At 38.7% G+C, this 16,530-nt stretch overlaps 1 protein-coding gene across 1 annotated transcript; it reads right to left on the bottom strand.

Moving 5' to 3' along the window:
- Positions 1–498: 498 nt before the first annotated feature.
- On the bottom strand, positions 499–16,302 carry unm_sa1261 (un-named sa1261). Its single transcript, XM_051888698.1, has 4 exons — positions 16,099–16,302; positions 9,406–9,630; positions 4,563–4,765; positions 499–3,891 (listed from the first exon to the last, which is right to left on the bottom strand). The coding sequence occupies exons 2-4, from the start codon at positions 9,575–9,577 to the stop codon at positions 3,037–3,039; spliced, it is 1,230 nt and encodes a 409-aa protein (XP_051744658.1). The 5' UTR covers positions 9,578–9,630; positions 16,099–16,302; the 3' UTR covers positions 499–3,036.
- Between the last annotated feature and the right edge of the window lie 228 nt (positions 16,303–16,530).

Raw genomic sequence — 16,530 nt, 5'->3', positions numbered from 1 at the left:
ACACATTTATTCTACTTATTTGTCATGTCTTTGACATTTTCGGGTAAGTATACAACTCATTGGTCTACAGATACCAACAGTTGCATTGGTCATGAGTTCAAATCTTGCTTGAATGAATATGTTTTAAAATAAACTAAAATAGAATCTGTTTCTTCAATAGAAATGTTTCAGTAGCCTAATGGTGGTAGATTTCACTGCAATGGAGAGCATTCGGATGGATTGATTGGAGCATATGTTTGTGACACCTTTACGAGGGACTACTTCCATGCTTAATCATAATACTCAAGGTACTTTGAAAGGTAAAGGGAGTGAAATACCCTCAGATATTATGAACAGGAAGATCAGCAGTCAGATTAATATGGTGGGACATGAAAAATGTATTGGAACTTTGCATTGAAGCATTTTAAAAATCAAAACCGAAATCTCGAAGGAGCACAGAATGGTCAGTGTGAAAACCAGCCTTTATAATGTTTCAGAAAGGACACAAAAGCCACAACATTCAGTACTTTTAGTGTTTATTTCTACAATGTTTCTCCAGAGCAATGTTGATTCATGCAAATATTTCTGGAAAACACAACACGTGAAAATTACTGTTTTTGCTTTTGTCCTTTCAACAAAAGATTTTCAGAATTGTCTTGTATTCTTCATACATTTCGAAGGGTTAAAATGTCTTTCAGAGTAACATTGAGCTTCTTCATGAGTTGTCAATGAGAGCAAATCAATATGTTATGTACTGCCCCATCACTGTTGGCCTTCAGTCCATGTTCTGCACATGAAGTATACAAAAACATTATTATTTTATTTGCACATTGTCCTTTTTGACCACTAAAACTTTTATCAAGTTATGCAAACTTGTGCTAATTGAAAGTATTACTACACAATATTTGTCACAATTCTAAAAGTAGCACAGATACCAACTTCTCTGTTTTCTGTTATATCCATGCAAAATGCCCTTTCAAACATTGTCGACACTTTTTTTTTTTTTTTCATTTTAACAACACAAGAAAACAATTCCAGCACATGACCTTCTTTTGCTACCTTTCTTTGAACAAGACTATGAAATCGAACAAATCTCATAATAAAATGTATAAATATAAAAAAAGAAAAGAAAAACAGTGTTTAAATTGCGCAAGACTTGTGTGGAACAGGGTTGTACATTCCACTTTATTGGCATTTTAATACAACTAACTTCAAATTATACCAGGTTTAGCAGCTAGTGACATTTTTAATATGTATTTAATGGCCCAAATAAAAGGATCTTTTACAGAAATTCAACTGGACCTTCATTCCCTGGCACAAAGCAGCAGATATTTTAGACATCACTATCCTATTCGTTATGAAACATAAATATGACATCTTCATTTAACACATCCTTCCTACACCTCAACTGAGTAACAAACTGGATGTTAAAGACAACATGAAGTGGTGTTTGAAACCCATTTTACACAATAATTTTACTAATAACTGTAATATGACATTTTCAGTTAAAACAGGATACTTAATGAGAAAAAAAATGTAGGGAGTGGGTTGAATTACTCTGATTGGCTGTTACATACCAGAATGAAGTCAGGTGGTTGGAGGGGAGGGTTTGAAAGTAAGGGATTTGTGATGTAATCAAAAAATAAAACCTTTTTAGAGGTTGAAATATTTGATTTGAATAATATGCACTGATACGTGCACAGTAAGACCGAAAATGTATATTAAGAAAGTAAATAGGGAAAATTTTGACTTCATGTTGACTTTTCAATATTACACAGTGAATGGTATACCTGAGAAATCCTTCACTCGGTAAGCACACGTATGTCAACAGGACATCTATGAAAGACAACATCATCTGGAAAGCATAACATTCTTTTTTAAGCATTGCATTTCAAATACAAACACCTGATAAACATCTTGAAAAGAGCAAATTCATACATAATAATGTAAATCGATCTAACGTCCGACGGAAACTTCTCCAAGACACTGCAAGGGGTCTAAAACGGACATCTAGAGGAAATCAAAAAGACGTTTCAGTGAAATACGTGTGCTATCAGGGCTCCATCCGTGATGCTCAGAGAGAACGCAAAAAAGAGGAAATGTATTGTACTGTTCTTACTGTATGAACTGTATGTCAACACAAAAAGGCTGAATGGTTTTTGAACTGTGCTTCTGGGAGCCGTCATGTCTAAATCGCTTTTGTATTTAGTGGGGCACACATAGCCCTGTCTCGGAATGCAAGATTTGTACAACTATTTTGGTGACGCAGGGCCAAGTGCTGCATGCCTAGATAGAGAGGAATAATATGGATTGCATCTATACGTTACTCTGAAGAGAGTTTTTGCACCTAACTTTCAAACCTCCCTAACAGTCTTCTGCAATTAAGTGACTTTTTCTTGCCAGTTTTGGTTTCATAGTGAGCAAACTGAGAATTGACAGTGCAGTTTCTCCGCAAATTATAATTAAACACTGTAATGCTACAGTATTAAATAAATAACAAAAAGGTCAAGACCTAAATGAATAATACAACACACTTATAAAGTAATCAATAAGCTTCTAAAGTTATATCCACTGACCACAGGGATACACAAGCACGAAACAATACCAACACAGCTCCTACTGTGCTTCTGAAACCACGTTAAATCTCCATGTGAAATGTTTTTGCTGTTTTTTTCCATGTTCTAAATCAAAGTTTTTAAAATCTCTACTAATTTCAATTATTTTTTCGACAAAAAATCAACGTATTGCTTCATATTTTCATAGAAGAGTTTTTGTTCCCCTATTCTTCAAAAGTTTCCAATTTCATTTTGGTCTAATTGTACACGGAAAACATGGTTGATACACAATCAGCAGGCTTTGGCGATTGTCTTACACATTCCCTCAGAGATACTCGTCATCAGGAACAGTTTCACGCTGTCAACTCTCCTTGGGATGCTCTTGGAGCACGTGTGCGTCAGCTACCGACTTTTCTTATGATGCTTCATGAGGACTTGAGTCCTTATTGTCATCTAGTGATCCCAAGTATTTGTGCAAGGTAGGTTAATGCCAGTGAGCTCTCTATACGCATATTTCAATTGGTGTCGTGACCAGGATGCGACCACTGTTGCCGTTGTTGTCACGAGAAACGCGCTCATAGCCACCATTGGAGGAAGCAGGGCTGTTGGTGGAGGTAGAGGAGTAGTGCGCCGCCACCGGCTCCATGACGATGCCTCCTTTAGCTACCCCACACACAGGCGACAAGCTCTGTTGCTTCAAACGGTCCACCAACTCATCTTCTTCTGAGGAAGATGAGCTAATCTCAGCCTGACGGCCATTTATCATTGAGCCACCGTTGCAGTTACCGCCTGAGGCATGGGTTGTGTTGCCGTTCTCCGTGTCGAGCATCCAGCAGTGATTGAAGTAGCTAAAGACCTCTTTGACGGAGCACCGGCGGTCCTGCTCGATGGACAGCAGACAGCGGAACATGCGGAGCGCCTCATCAGTGAAACGCCGCCACTGCGAAGGCACAGTGCTGCTCCGCCTCCGCCGCTGCTGCCAGCGCACAAACTCCTCGTAGAAGGCGTCGGACGGCAGCGCTTTTTCCCAGGGGAAATTCCCGGTGAGCATGCAGAACAGAAGCACACCAAATGCCCACACATCAGTGCTGTAGTCCACGCACAGACCCTCCTGCCGGCCGGGGTCGCACAGTTCTGGCGCCGTGTACGGGATGGTTCCGCTCACTCGCTTCACTGGAGAGCCGGCACGCCGTGTCATGCCAAAGTCTGACAGTTTCACCTTCCGGCAATCCTTGTCAAAGATGAGGACATTCTCCGGCTTTATGTCACGATGCACCAGCTTCTTGCAGTGCAGGTAATCCAGTGCAATCGCCACCTGGTGCACACACCGCTTGGCAACGTTCTCCGGCAGTCCAACCTACGCACGGGAGAGAATACGGAATTAGACGCTATGGAGAAACACCATGTGGTTACATAATGGATATTATCATAATTCTCACAGACTGGCAAATCTGAAACATAGTGCTGAAGACTTTTTGTAATGCAGCAACAAGTTTGCAGGGAACACGAAGTCCTCATTTAACAGCCAGCAAAGGGACTGTTGCCAACTGCATTCAATGGGAAGTAGCTGAAGACTGCTCAAAAAGTTGCTAAATGTCGCTAGATGATGTCATACACTCATTTACATATTAGTGACGACATTATTCCATCGTATTTGCATTCTTTCTAGTGTCAGTCCTTTACATTTGTTTACTTCTCTCCTACTCTCTGTGTCTCCTACTTAATACAGCCTAATCCCCTATAAAATTGGTTCTCAATTACATATTTCTCTGTTTATATTGTCAGACAATGGAAGGAGAGAGGTGTGCTGCTACTTTTTAAGTATTTACTTGGAGGATCATTACTTGGAGCATTTACTTGGAGAACATAGTTTTCAATTTAGCATACTATACATTAAGAAATGAAAAATATCTTCACAGAACCAAAATCATTTTAATGCTTCCATTTGGGACAATTCATTTAGCATGCAATAGGAATATGTCTATTAGTAGAGATTCGAGAGAGGCAAAGAAGTTCTGGTTGTCTCACCTGCGGAGGAATGATGTCAAAGAGATCGCCCGCCAGCGCATACTCTTGAGCGAAGATGTAGTATTCATCAGTTTCGAAGGCGATGCCAAACATGTTGATGATGAAAGGACAAGGTGACAGGTAAAGAGAGATGCTGTACTCGCGAAGGAAACTCTTCAGCTTAGTGGTTTTCTTCCGCAAGAATTTCAGAGCCATTTTCGTGCCTGGAGGGAAGGAAGAGAGGTAGAGGTTAACATTGCTTAGCTTTTAAAGCATTCCTGATTATTCTGCCGCTGACACAAAGCTAATGGCCTACTTGCAAAATTTGAATGTGCTCTTTTTAAATGTCACGCCGAGACAATGTCAAGGTCATGTATAAATGTGGGAAATAATTTACCAAGGGAACAGCTTTCTTTGACTATAAATTCTAAAGAAAGTTTGAAAGGATTTGAAAAGAATACCTGCACTAACTCTTTTTGGCTTATTGAAGCCATGTAAGTAAGAATCAAAACACTTCTAGCCACACAAGTTTGATTAATTGCATTGTTCAACTGCAGTAAACACATTGTATTATGTAGGGGCACCAGTACATTTTACCTTGCAGTAAAAACTTTTTCAGTGCATCAATGCATGAAATGACTTCCACTAGTAGAATGAGGAGGGTGGTTTCAGCCTCAGACCTGACAGGATTAAAGGGTTTGTTTTCGGAACCTGACATGTTTTCTCCCTTAGTTTGGTTCATTTAGGCATATATGAACAAAGCAATCTCGCTAGGATCCGCAACAAAACAATCAGTCCAAGATTGCCTGAATGAGGTGGTCTTGGATGCTTGAAAATGAACTCTGGAGCGGTTCGCTTTTGGTGAGAAAGCAATCCAACCCAATGGACCAATGAACTGGTGGTCTGGAGCGCCAAACTGGGCCCCTCTCTGGTCGGACAAACATATTTTAGAACAACTGTCCGAGACACATGAAAATACCAAATTTACAAGGTGTTTAGGGAGTGTCTCTAAGAGATGGGCTTTAATCATCTGATTTAATCCTGACGGATGACCACTATGAGCAGAATCAGGTGTTTTCTGACCAATGAGAGGACACTTAACTCACAAATTACTTGTACTAACAAATTTGGGTCCATTTGGAAAGCAAACCAAACCAAGAAAAAATTGCAACATTGTAACAAATTTAGTCCCCGTTTTGGAACAGAGCAAACAATCTACAGGTCTAAAAACACTCTTAGATATCCACATGCAGAATTGTTTATTCCACTCTGTTTTCTGTCTGTGAAATGATCAGTAATTATTACTTTTTAGATTGTGTAGTTCTGATTACAAAATCTACACATTTCCACCAATTTCTCCAGTGTTCACAGAAACTGTCGTGCCGTATTTTGAATGAGTATTGTTTTCTGCCATTCTATTTTTGAGGCATATTTCAGATTTACTCACCACTAAATGGGACAAACTGTGATTGTCAGTCACATAGTCTCGTCAACGTCTTGAACAAAAAGATTCTGCTTGAGAATCGCTATTGAAGTCCTTTGCATAACACTGCAGAGGGTTAGCAGCTGCTAAGCACTTAAAAAGGAAGGTCAAATGGCAAGAGGAACCCCCGCCCCCAACTTTGTTATTACATAACAGAAACTGCCTGTGTATACAAGATAAAGGCCTTCACAAAGGACCTTCATTATAAGCACAGACGACAGATGCACCTGCTCAGGCAGATGACAGACAATAGGGGCTTTCGCACTGGAGCAACCTGTTCATAGTTCCTATAACTATTAGTGTAAGTACACAGTTTTTGGCGTGTTCACACCCATAGGAACTGTGAACAAATTTAGTTCTAGATCTTTAAATAAGCTCCTACTTCAGAGTAGGCTCTAATCAACAAAATAGGAATTACCAGGAAAAAACAGGAAATTTGCCCTAGGGGAACATTTAGTTCCTTGGGAACCACCCTGGTGGCTAGTTCCTATAACTAAGTTCCTATAACTACCCAATTACCTACAGTACTTCACAGAAAATGCAATCTCAACCTTATATTCTTTCTTAAGTACTAAGACACTACAGTGTAGTCCTCTGTGCAAATAAAGATTTCAATTCTCTTCTCTTTGTCGACATATTTACTATATATACGCCAAAAAAACAAAATAACGACTTATTTAGTGATGGCCGTAATGAATCAGCATGTCGAATCATGATTCGGATCACGTGTCAAACTGCCAAACTGCTGAAATCACGTGACTTTGGCGCTCCGAACTGCGGATTCGACACGCTGATTCATTATGCTCCGAAGCTTCCTGAAGGTGTGTTTTTAAATCGGCCATCACTAAATAATTCATTATTTTTTTTTTTTTTTTGGCGCACCAAAAATATTCTCGTCGCTTTATAATATTAATATTGAACCACTGTACTCACATGAACTGATTTAAATATGTTTTTAGTACCTTTATAGATCTTGAGAGAGGAAATGTCATTGCTCCCTATGTAGGCCTCACGGAGCCATCGGATTAAACAAAAATATCTCAATTTGCGTTCCGAAGATTAACGAAGGTCTTACGGGTCTGGAACGGCATGAGCGTGAGTAATAAATGACAGAGTTTTCATTTTTGGGTGAACTAACCCTTTAACATAAAGGTGTGTAGTGCTACTACCATCAGTGAGGTGATATTCATAAGACATCACCTATAAAACCAGATTAGACTCGATTAGATTAGACTAGAGATCAGTGAATGAGACTATTACATGATGATTACATCTTTATCATCAATAAGTAGCCATCATCTTATCACATTTTCTCAGGGTTTTCCTGCCATAACAAACACAGTTACAGCAGCCAGAGAAAACCATCATTAAAAAAATTCAGTCAAATTGCCCAACTAAAGCAAACACTGACCGCCATAATGGTGACTCAACAACTTTAAATTATTCTTGCATTCTCTTTTCTTTAGTGATTCTGCTTGTTATCGTCAGGTGTCTTCAATAATGCTCAATCATCACTCAATTAATCACTTAATTATCTAGTTAACTAACACCGCTTCAGTGTTCAGCACTTTTAACACTCTGCTGGTGGTTCCCATATAAACACAGAGCAGCGTTCATTTAACACCGGGGATTTTGCTGTGAAAATAATTCTGGAACACAAAACATTTAATTACAGTCTCTCAAGATCAGAGGAGCGGTTAAAGCGAACTACAAATGGAAAATGGCAAATACACATTTAGTTCACTCCTCTAGTGATATTCCGGCTGGTAAACACACACTTCCCCTGAAGAACATGATATAGATGCAATATCTGTCAGGAATTGGAGCAGATATCCTGAGATGTAAATGTTATGACAGCACACGGGACGAGTTCTGCTGAGACCAGCGGGATTGTGGATTCCTGGAAGTGCCCCCACAATGCACTGCAGGATCCATCCTCTAAGTATGGCCCGTACTGCATGTGAATAATAAATGAGGTGATACTGATGGGGGTTTTGGATGCAAACAGATGGTGTGTTTTGCATCTCTTTGAAATTTGGAGGATGCACAAGCCAAACCAGGGGGCACATTAAGAGCATTAATACCCTTCTAAAAAAGAAAGGTAAACATGATGTCTTGATCAGAACATGTAGACATCCTGAAAGAGCTTGAAACTGTAGCTGGGAGGAGGTGCTTATTTTTTAAGCTATGCCATTGTGATGGTCACCATCATACCATATGTTTTGGTCGTTGGTTCTCAGATTTGGTTGCTGATGTTCCAACAAGGCTTCTTGATTAGCTTAACCAGCAAGACTTCCTTGGTCATTAAGAACCTCCAGACAAAAAAACATGTCGGTTGACTAGCTTCACCAGCTACTTTTCACAAAGAACAGCAAGTGGACATACTGTAATTGAAAGGCTTTTCATTTGTGTTAGCAATGTGTGCCACAATAAGTACTAGTGGCAGCTGTTTACAACTGTAGCAAAAAAAAAAACATAGCAACTCTGACAGAGATGTGAGTTGCCACAAAATGCTACATAGAGAACGGTACTTGCATTTGTCTGCTGAACCGTACTGGAGTTCATATGAACTGTATGCCAGACCATCTATTCAGCAGACTCAGAAGAAAACCATTTCATACACTAGTCAAACGAACTAAACATCCATGTCAGATGGACTCGTGTCCACTCCAAAAGCTCTTGTGTGAAAGCGTATGTAATAGCTGTGAGCCGCAGTAACCGTTTGATCAACAGGATCTTGAAAATATGACAGATGACTGATAAATAATGCATGATTTGACAGGACGGAGAGAGATGTGTGCCTGTGTGTGTTTGTAAGAGTAGGTGGGTTTCATTTTTGTGTACAAACATTCTTTGTCAGTTTGAATAGGAAAATTTCCCATAGGAAAGAAAAACCACAAATGAGATCCCTTTCATATCTCAATTGTTTGTCCTCGACATCAGTTAATATTAAATAGAGAGCAAATTAAGTCTTTTTCTCTAAATCATCTTCTAAGTCTGCAGAAGACTCAGTAGCATATGAGTTGTATGGACTGCTTTTACAGTGCTTGGCAGACCCTAGTCATTATATGCCTTCATAGACTTTGCAGTCTTTAAAATGGCATGCACTGTTTACAGGTACTAGATAAGAAGTAATTTTCAAAACCTTTATCATGGAGTTCTTGTCGACTGAAAGTGTTTTAGGAAGATGTTTCGTCTGAACAACTGGCATGTTGTTGAAAAGCCAGTGTAGCTTTCTAGTAATCCTGAAGACCTTGATTAGCTTGTTCAGGTGGGATTGATCAGCGTTGGAGCTAAACTCTGCAGGAAAGTGGATCTCGAGGGCCAGAGTTCCCAAGCCCTGGTCTATAGCATCCATGCTGTCCATCCCCTTCAACCTACCTCTGATCTTGTGGATGACCAGGTCCACCTTGCCATAGGTGCCCTTGCCAAGCTCCCTGATGACCTCATAGTATTTATTAAAGTCCAGCTTCTCCAGGTTCTCAGCAGTGATGAGCTGCAGCTCTTCCAGGATGTCAATAGAGGAACGGGACATGTGGGGTGAGGAGCTCATTATTCCAGAGACAGAGCGGCCAGTTACCACGACAACGGGGATGATTTAGAAATCTAAAGGTAGGAGAAGGAAAAAAAGAGAGGAGATTGTTGATATACATGATAAAATACCCTAAAAGAACTATTTCCACACCTAGGGCAGCTGAACATGATTGCATTGGACACACACTTTATCAGCAACATCAAAGATTGTGGGGATTGGTAGGCAATGCAAACAAGTCCTTATATAACCTCATGCATCCTACAGTTCACTGATCTTCTTTCTGTTCTATGGAGGCCCTTTCATGTGAACAACATCACAGGCTGTATCTCAATTGAGAACGCATGAGAGGAACTGTGTAGAACAAAAGATCAGAGCGTACAGACCCGGACCGATCCCCTTTGTTACGCTAAAATCACATAGTCCCATAGGGCTATTTACTTCCGCACCACGAAACCCTCTCTGAAAGGTGTTAGAGGACAATCTGGCCTGTTGCATAATACCATTTCATATTGTTTCAGCTAACATGGACTATACTGGTTAAACAAATGAGTCAAAATGAGAACTATAAGAAAAGAACATCATTCATAAAGTAAGTGCAATGTATGTCATTACCAACACCATTTGTGAACATATCCAATCATGAATCTTGCTGAAGCTATTGTATGCTATTACTTTTCTAAGCAAAAGTTTGACTGATGGCAGATATGATGCTTGTATGTGTAATATATTTTAATAATAAAAATTATATTTGTTAATCTTTATTTCAAGGTGTCCTTGTTCCAGTGTAATTATAAAGTACTGACAACATGTACTTACTGTAGGGTTAAGGTTTGGTTTAGGTTTAGTTGTTTGTAAAACAATTTGATTGCATAATTTATTGTTATTCCTATAGTAAGTACATTTATCATGTAAGGACATACAAAAAAAATAAAAACAATTTAATTTAGTAAATGCACACTATCAAAGATGTAAGTAAAAATGTCAAAATGACATAAAAATTATTTTATACAGTGTTTACTCTAAATTCACCATAACATTAATGGAAAACAGAAAATGTACTTTATCCACTGACAAGGCAGAACTGTTAATCCACCACATGGGCACATTTATCGCCCCATTGCAATAATCTTAAAATGGCCAAGAATCGGCCTGTTAGCAACACGCTAAAAACCTAGCAGGAGCGAGTTTTCCACGAGCACACATACTTGCAAAATGTAGTACTGCATGCTATTTTTTCTCTAAACATCTGTTGTTTTATGTGGGAAAACAATATAAAGGCATTATGAATGTTGTGCAAACACAAAATTAGAATGTCATGAGATATTAGATTTCATAATGGCCGACTTAAAGAATGCTCAATGGTATTTCCACTAATATAACAGACTCTCTAATGAGATTTCTGAATGAATTTGCAGTCCTGATGGCACATTGGTCCTGCCAGTGCTCATTAATAGAGAAGAATGTGTTGAATGAGACAAGATGACAGCACTTCCTGTTCACTGACACCATCTGTGGAAATCTGAAAGTGTGTGTGTGTGTGTGAGAGAGAGAGAGAGAGAGAGAGAGAGAGGGAGAGAGAGAGAGGGAAAGTGTGTATAGAGCTGTGGGGGAAGTTATTTATCTATTTATTTTTTTTTGGCTACTCATCAAACACTTTGAACCACATGCACAAATCTAGCTCATTCTATTTCCCATCTCACGGATTGAAGACTCACAAATAAGATGAAAGGGGGACTGTGTCAGGTAATAAGAAGTCTTGATCTGATAGGCAACATTCACACCGCAAAATGTGAATAGAGTGCTACATTCGGTTCTGTTCATGCACCATTGACTTACAAAAGAAAGTGAAAACCACATCATAGCTGAATTTTAAATATGTTTGTTTGACATGCTGTATGAGCCATTCTCCAAAGGGAAAACATGAAAGAAAAAAAATCCAAGATGATGCAAGCAACAGGAGTGTTCTCAAAATTCTTACAAGTTTAGTTTACGAGAGAGTTGCTATAGGGCTGCTAGACTGGTAGCTAAGGTGTTACTATGCAGTTGCCAAAAATGTTCTGAGTGGTTCCTAGGGAGTTGCACACTTGTTACTGAAGCCTTCAGTGACAGCAGCTCCCTTCAGACAAACACTCATGACACTACTCCCAAGAGCCTCAGCTCACAAATACACAAACACACAACTAGATACAGATAGATAGATAGATAGATAGATAGATAGATAGATAGATAGATAGAACAAAATGTGTACAATAACAGTATAATGAGCAGTGACTGGATGTCCTTTTCAAAGCAAGTCTTTCCAGTGGACATAGAGACATCAGCCCACACAGTTTCTCATCTCTTGAGTAAATGTGCCATGTTGTAGCACAGCTTGCCTCGTGCAGCTCTCCATTACCAATGTGCTGAGCCTGGTGCTTTGTTGACCTGTTCCTTATCTTGTGCTCAGTGTTTATTTCTCTGGCTCTCCTCCTCCAGCTTCTACAGAAAAAGCAATACTGAAAGAGATGAAGTGGCTGCCAAAATCTTGTGCTTAGCGACTTAAAGGTAATCATTACAAACAGCTTAATCAATGCTGTATATGATCTTATGGCTACCGCACTGTAAATATTTATGTAATTCTTATAGAGGTGAGCACTATTTCTGTACAGTATGGATAGAAGTAGTAAGCTGTACAACTACAACCTGTAGCCATTGGCAGTTGTATTAAAATAAAGAAGGTTCTCTCCAAGCATCTCTATTACTATTGCTGATATTTAGGATTAAGGAGTCAAGCAACCCCTAAACATAATTATTAAACTTCAGTGCATTACTCGGACATGAATGACGGCTTAAATCATGCAGCTTGTTGAGGATAAATGTGCTGCTAGTTTTCAAAGTGTTCTGTCTTGAGATTTTGCCTTGGCGGACATAAAATGGCTGAAAAAATCCTATGGACTTATACTGAAGGAGGGATCTACAGCCTTGGGGGTGAAATCTTTTTGACTTGGACACTCAAGTGGCCTTTTATTAATATTACATTATCTGCAAGTATCGTTTTTAAAAAATATGCTAGATTTGAAGTACACTACAAGTGCACACTAAAAGTAATACAATAAAGCACACTTGTTTTTTACAAGGGTATATAGTTTGCTCCCTAGTGCGGGTACTCCTGGTGTTTGTATTTGTGCAGTGCAACAGCTGTTAGCCTTTCTCACCAATTTATAGTAGAACATGAGAAACCTGTACAGATGTTGACAGAAAATACTCAGCGGACTGAGTCTGTTTGTCAGTATGTAAGACAGTGCATTTTATTTACTCTGTTCCCATGGTAATCGAGGAGCAGACAGATAAACCACCAGTGGCAACTGAAAATGGTGTTAGGACCTTGTGTACTTTCAGAAAACCTATTGCCATCAGTCTTTGTAATGAAGAAGATTTCTCTTGAGCTGAAAACAGAACTAGACAGGGTTCAAAACAAGATTGAAATTGCCATTGGAGTTATGGAGTAATCAGTGTATGGAGGCTAGATATATAAGCCTGTCGAATGGTTTTGCAGCACAAATCCCTCCACCATTAATCACAATGCCAAGCACGTGTAGCGGTAACGCAGAGGAAATGAATCTGGAATATCCAGAGAATCCTCAACATACACACCTTATTCACTGGATGCTATTGAACAACTATTGATTTTTCCAAAGCCTTAAATGAATAGCTCAAAATGAAATTCCTGTCATCATTTACTCATCCTCATGCCGTTCCAAACCTGCATTTCTTTCTTCTAGAAGATATTTTGAAGAAAGCTATAGGGTCCAGACAACATCATTGACTTTTATTGTATATGGACAGAAAAATAAATAAAGAGACGCTTGTAAAAATATTGTTTTTTGTGTCCAGCAGAAGAAAGAAAGTCCTACAGGTTTGGATCGGCATGAGGGCGAGTAAATGACAGAATTTAAACTTTTGAATGAATAATCCTTTTAAATTAGTTGCTTCGAAGTTACTTCCTACTATATCTTCCAGGTTGTATTGTGCACCTCCGATATCTTATCAACCATTTTGTTGTTTGGCTTCTAGTCCAACGCTTTGCAATTGCACGGCCTACTGCAGTGGACTCAAACTTAGGGTGTTTACACGACAACAATGTACTAAAAACAAAAGAAATATATTTTCCATTGCATTTTCGTGTACAGGCGACAACGTTCACATAGATCTGCAAAAAATGACTTAAAACGCTATATTATGCTGCCAGGCCAGTAGATGGCGATGTCACTTTATTAAAAAAACACTACTCCATAACAATATTGTTTTCAAAAACATGCACTTTGAAACCCAATTTCAGAAGTTTACAATTTCAGGACCCCAAAATGCCATTGTTGTGTAAATGAACAGCCAAAACGCTTAAAAAGTTTTCAGTTTTTAGTTGAAAATGGTGTTGTGTAAACAGCCCCTTAGTTCCTGGAGGGAAACATCAACATCTAAACCTCTGTTAATTCTAAATTAATAATAATAATAATAATAATAAACATTTACATTTGAAATATAATAATTTATTTGGTTGAATAAAGAAAATAATTTAGGTTAAATAAACACGAACTTTGGTACTGAAAACCTAAAGTAAGTTCACCTTACTTTCATAAAGATATTTCAACTAAACTTTATAAGTTTAAATGACTAAATTTGTCAAGTTAATGTTCTAAGAAAAATACCACTTTACAGATTCAGTGCAAAAAAATAACTCAAAAAGTAAAGTTGATTAGCTGGATCAGGTATGTTTAATTAGGGTTGGAGATAAAACGGGAACTGAGTTTTAGAGAAAGCCCCATAAGCCCTGTTAGTGCTGGTCTGTTCACTCACACGGTCACACACACACACACACACACACACACACACATACACACACACACACACGCACACAATGCTCACAGTGCTCTGAAGCATTTCATGTTCACGCTTGGAGAAAGATCAGCGGAGACACTTAGGGCTCGAGGCTTGGTCCTACACTTCTCTCTGCTGCTTTCACAGTGAGCACGAGTCAACATGCAATCAAAATGACCATATTTATTGACTTTTTTAATGCATGTTCCTTGTCTTATTGTGCACGGTTTATCTGTGCATAAAATGTTTGTCTTGATAATCTTCCTTTAAGCTGACATCACAAATGGCCTCTCACTTTTTCACCCCCCACCCTCCAGCCACCTGCCTCCATTCGAATGTAACGGCCACTTTAAACGATCCATTCAATTCCCGGAGAATAAAATCTAATTTTAAGATTAAATAAATATCATTATTTGTTGTTTCAATATACTGTTTCATTTAGAAATATGTCAGATTATGGAAGTAAACAGGGTTGAAAATGGTATGGTCTGTGTGGCTCTGTGCATGAAAGCTCTTTTCTAGCAGTTCATATGATAAATATACATATTTCAAACATTGCAAGATGCCTGAACAAGGTTGCTTGACCAAAATGTTGTAATTACATTTTAATAAATTTCATGTTCCATTAAATGCAAGCAGTTTCAAGCAACAGCACTGTTTCTTCACAAACATCATAGAATGAAAAAATGTGCCTGTCAGTTTAAACATTAAGACTAGACTCTTTACCAAAATCTTGGATATCAGATCTCATCTTGGATATCAGATATCAGAATCCAAATAATAGAGCTCATCTAGACAAAGGACACAGCTGTGTGTGTCTGAATGCTCACATCTAGTGACAGTCCCATGTATTGGCTAGTATTTTGGGCATTTTCAGCTTATCGCATCTGCCGAAAACCTCTTTATTGATATTTTTACTGAATATATGCTTAGTATTTAAATATTTGTTATATATATATTTATATATTGTGAACAAATATGTAAATACTGAGCAAATATTCTGTAAAAATCTCAACTAACAAATCTAATACTATATTAATCTATAACACATTATGTCTGCCATGTTTAACCCTATATTACTCTTGAAGCTTGCATCTAAATTTGCTGTCATCCTGTCCGAACAATACCTGTTACAAACAGGACATTCAGTTTCATACACTGAATGTACACTTTACCCCTTTGGGTTTGTGTGAGTGTGCATGTGGCTGTTCATGCATGGCTATCCATGCAAACAATAAATAAATTAATAACCATTTCTATTTAGCACGTAACTGACATCTATAAATGACAGTCTGCTTGAATGGCATGCCTTCACTTCACTGAGGTTATACACAACTGACAGCAGCTCAAGATGTGTTTTGGCAGCCTATTGTTCTTCAGTGGATTGCTTCCTATGCAGATTACATAGTGATGGGCTCAGCTGCATTGAGTCCTTTATGTCAGTAACAAGAAAACAACACCTGGCTGTTTGCATGTACTACACAACACCAATAATGTGTTATTATAATACATATAAGAAATATAATGCATATAAACCTTGGAAGTATTATGGAAGTAAGGCATCTGCATTAACTAAACAGTACAGCAGTTCTTACTGGCAAATGACAATGTCAAATGAGAATGACCCTGAGCATCACTATACATATTTTATCAATTATATTAATGTTAAATACAATGTTTCCTACCTTTCAAGGAACAAATGATGCGCAAACCCCCTCAGTCATTCCGTTGTGGTCAAAGTTAATTACTAGAACATCAGGAGCAATGTATGTATCTTTCAGCTGTCCTCTCTGTTATTTCTTAAAGCCTTGATGTAATATTATTGATTCTTGTGCACATTTCGCTGATGCGTCCGACAGAGCGACCGCTGTTGCCCTATTGTCTCTCCGTTGGTGGTGGATGTCGGTAATGACAGCTCTGTCCCAGCCCACCGCATTATCGACCAATCAGAAAACAGACTGAGGGAGCGCTGCGCAAGGCCATTGCAAAAACAACCAATTAGAGAGCAAACCGAGGCAGCGCTGCTTAAGCACGTCTCACTAACCGACCAATCAGGGAAGAAAGCGATGGATCGCTTGAGTCGGTGCATTCTGTCTCCATACAGATTTCTTTTCGCG

Source organism: Ctenopharyngodon idella, chromosome 3 (assembly GCF_019924925.1).
Source record: "Ctenopharyngodon idella isolate HZGC_01 chromosome 3, HZGC01, whole genome shotgun sequence".
In the NCBI taxonomy this organism is placed as follows: Eukaryota; Metazoa; Chordata; class Actinopteri; order Cypriniformes; family Xenocyprididae; genus Ctenopharyngodon; species Ctenopharyngodon idella.
The sequence above is the reverse complement of the archived record's forward strand: the minus strand, read 5'-3'. Positions and strand labels throughout refer to the sequence as shown.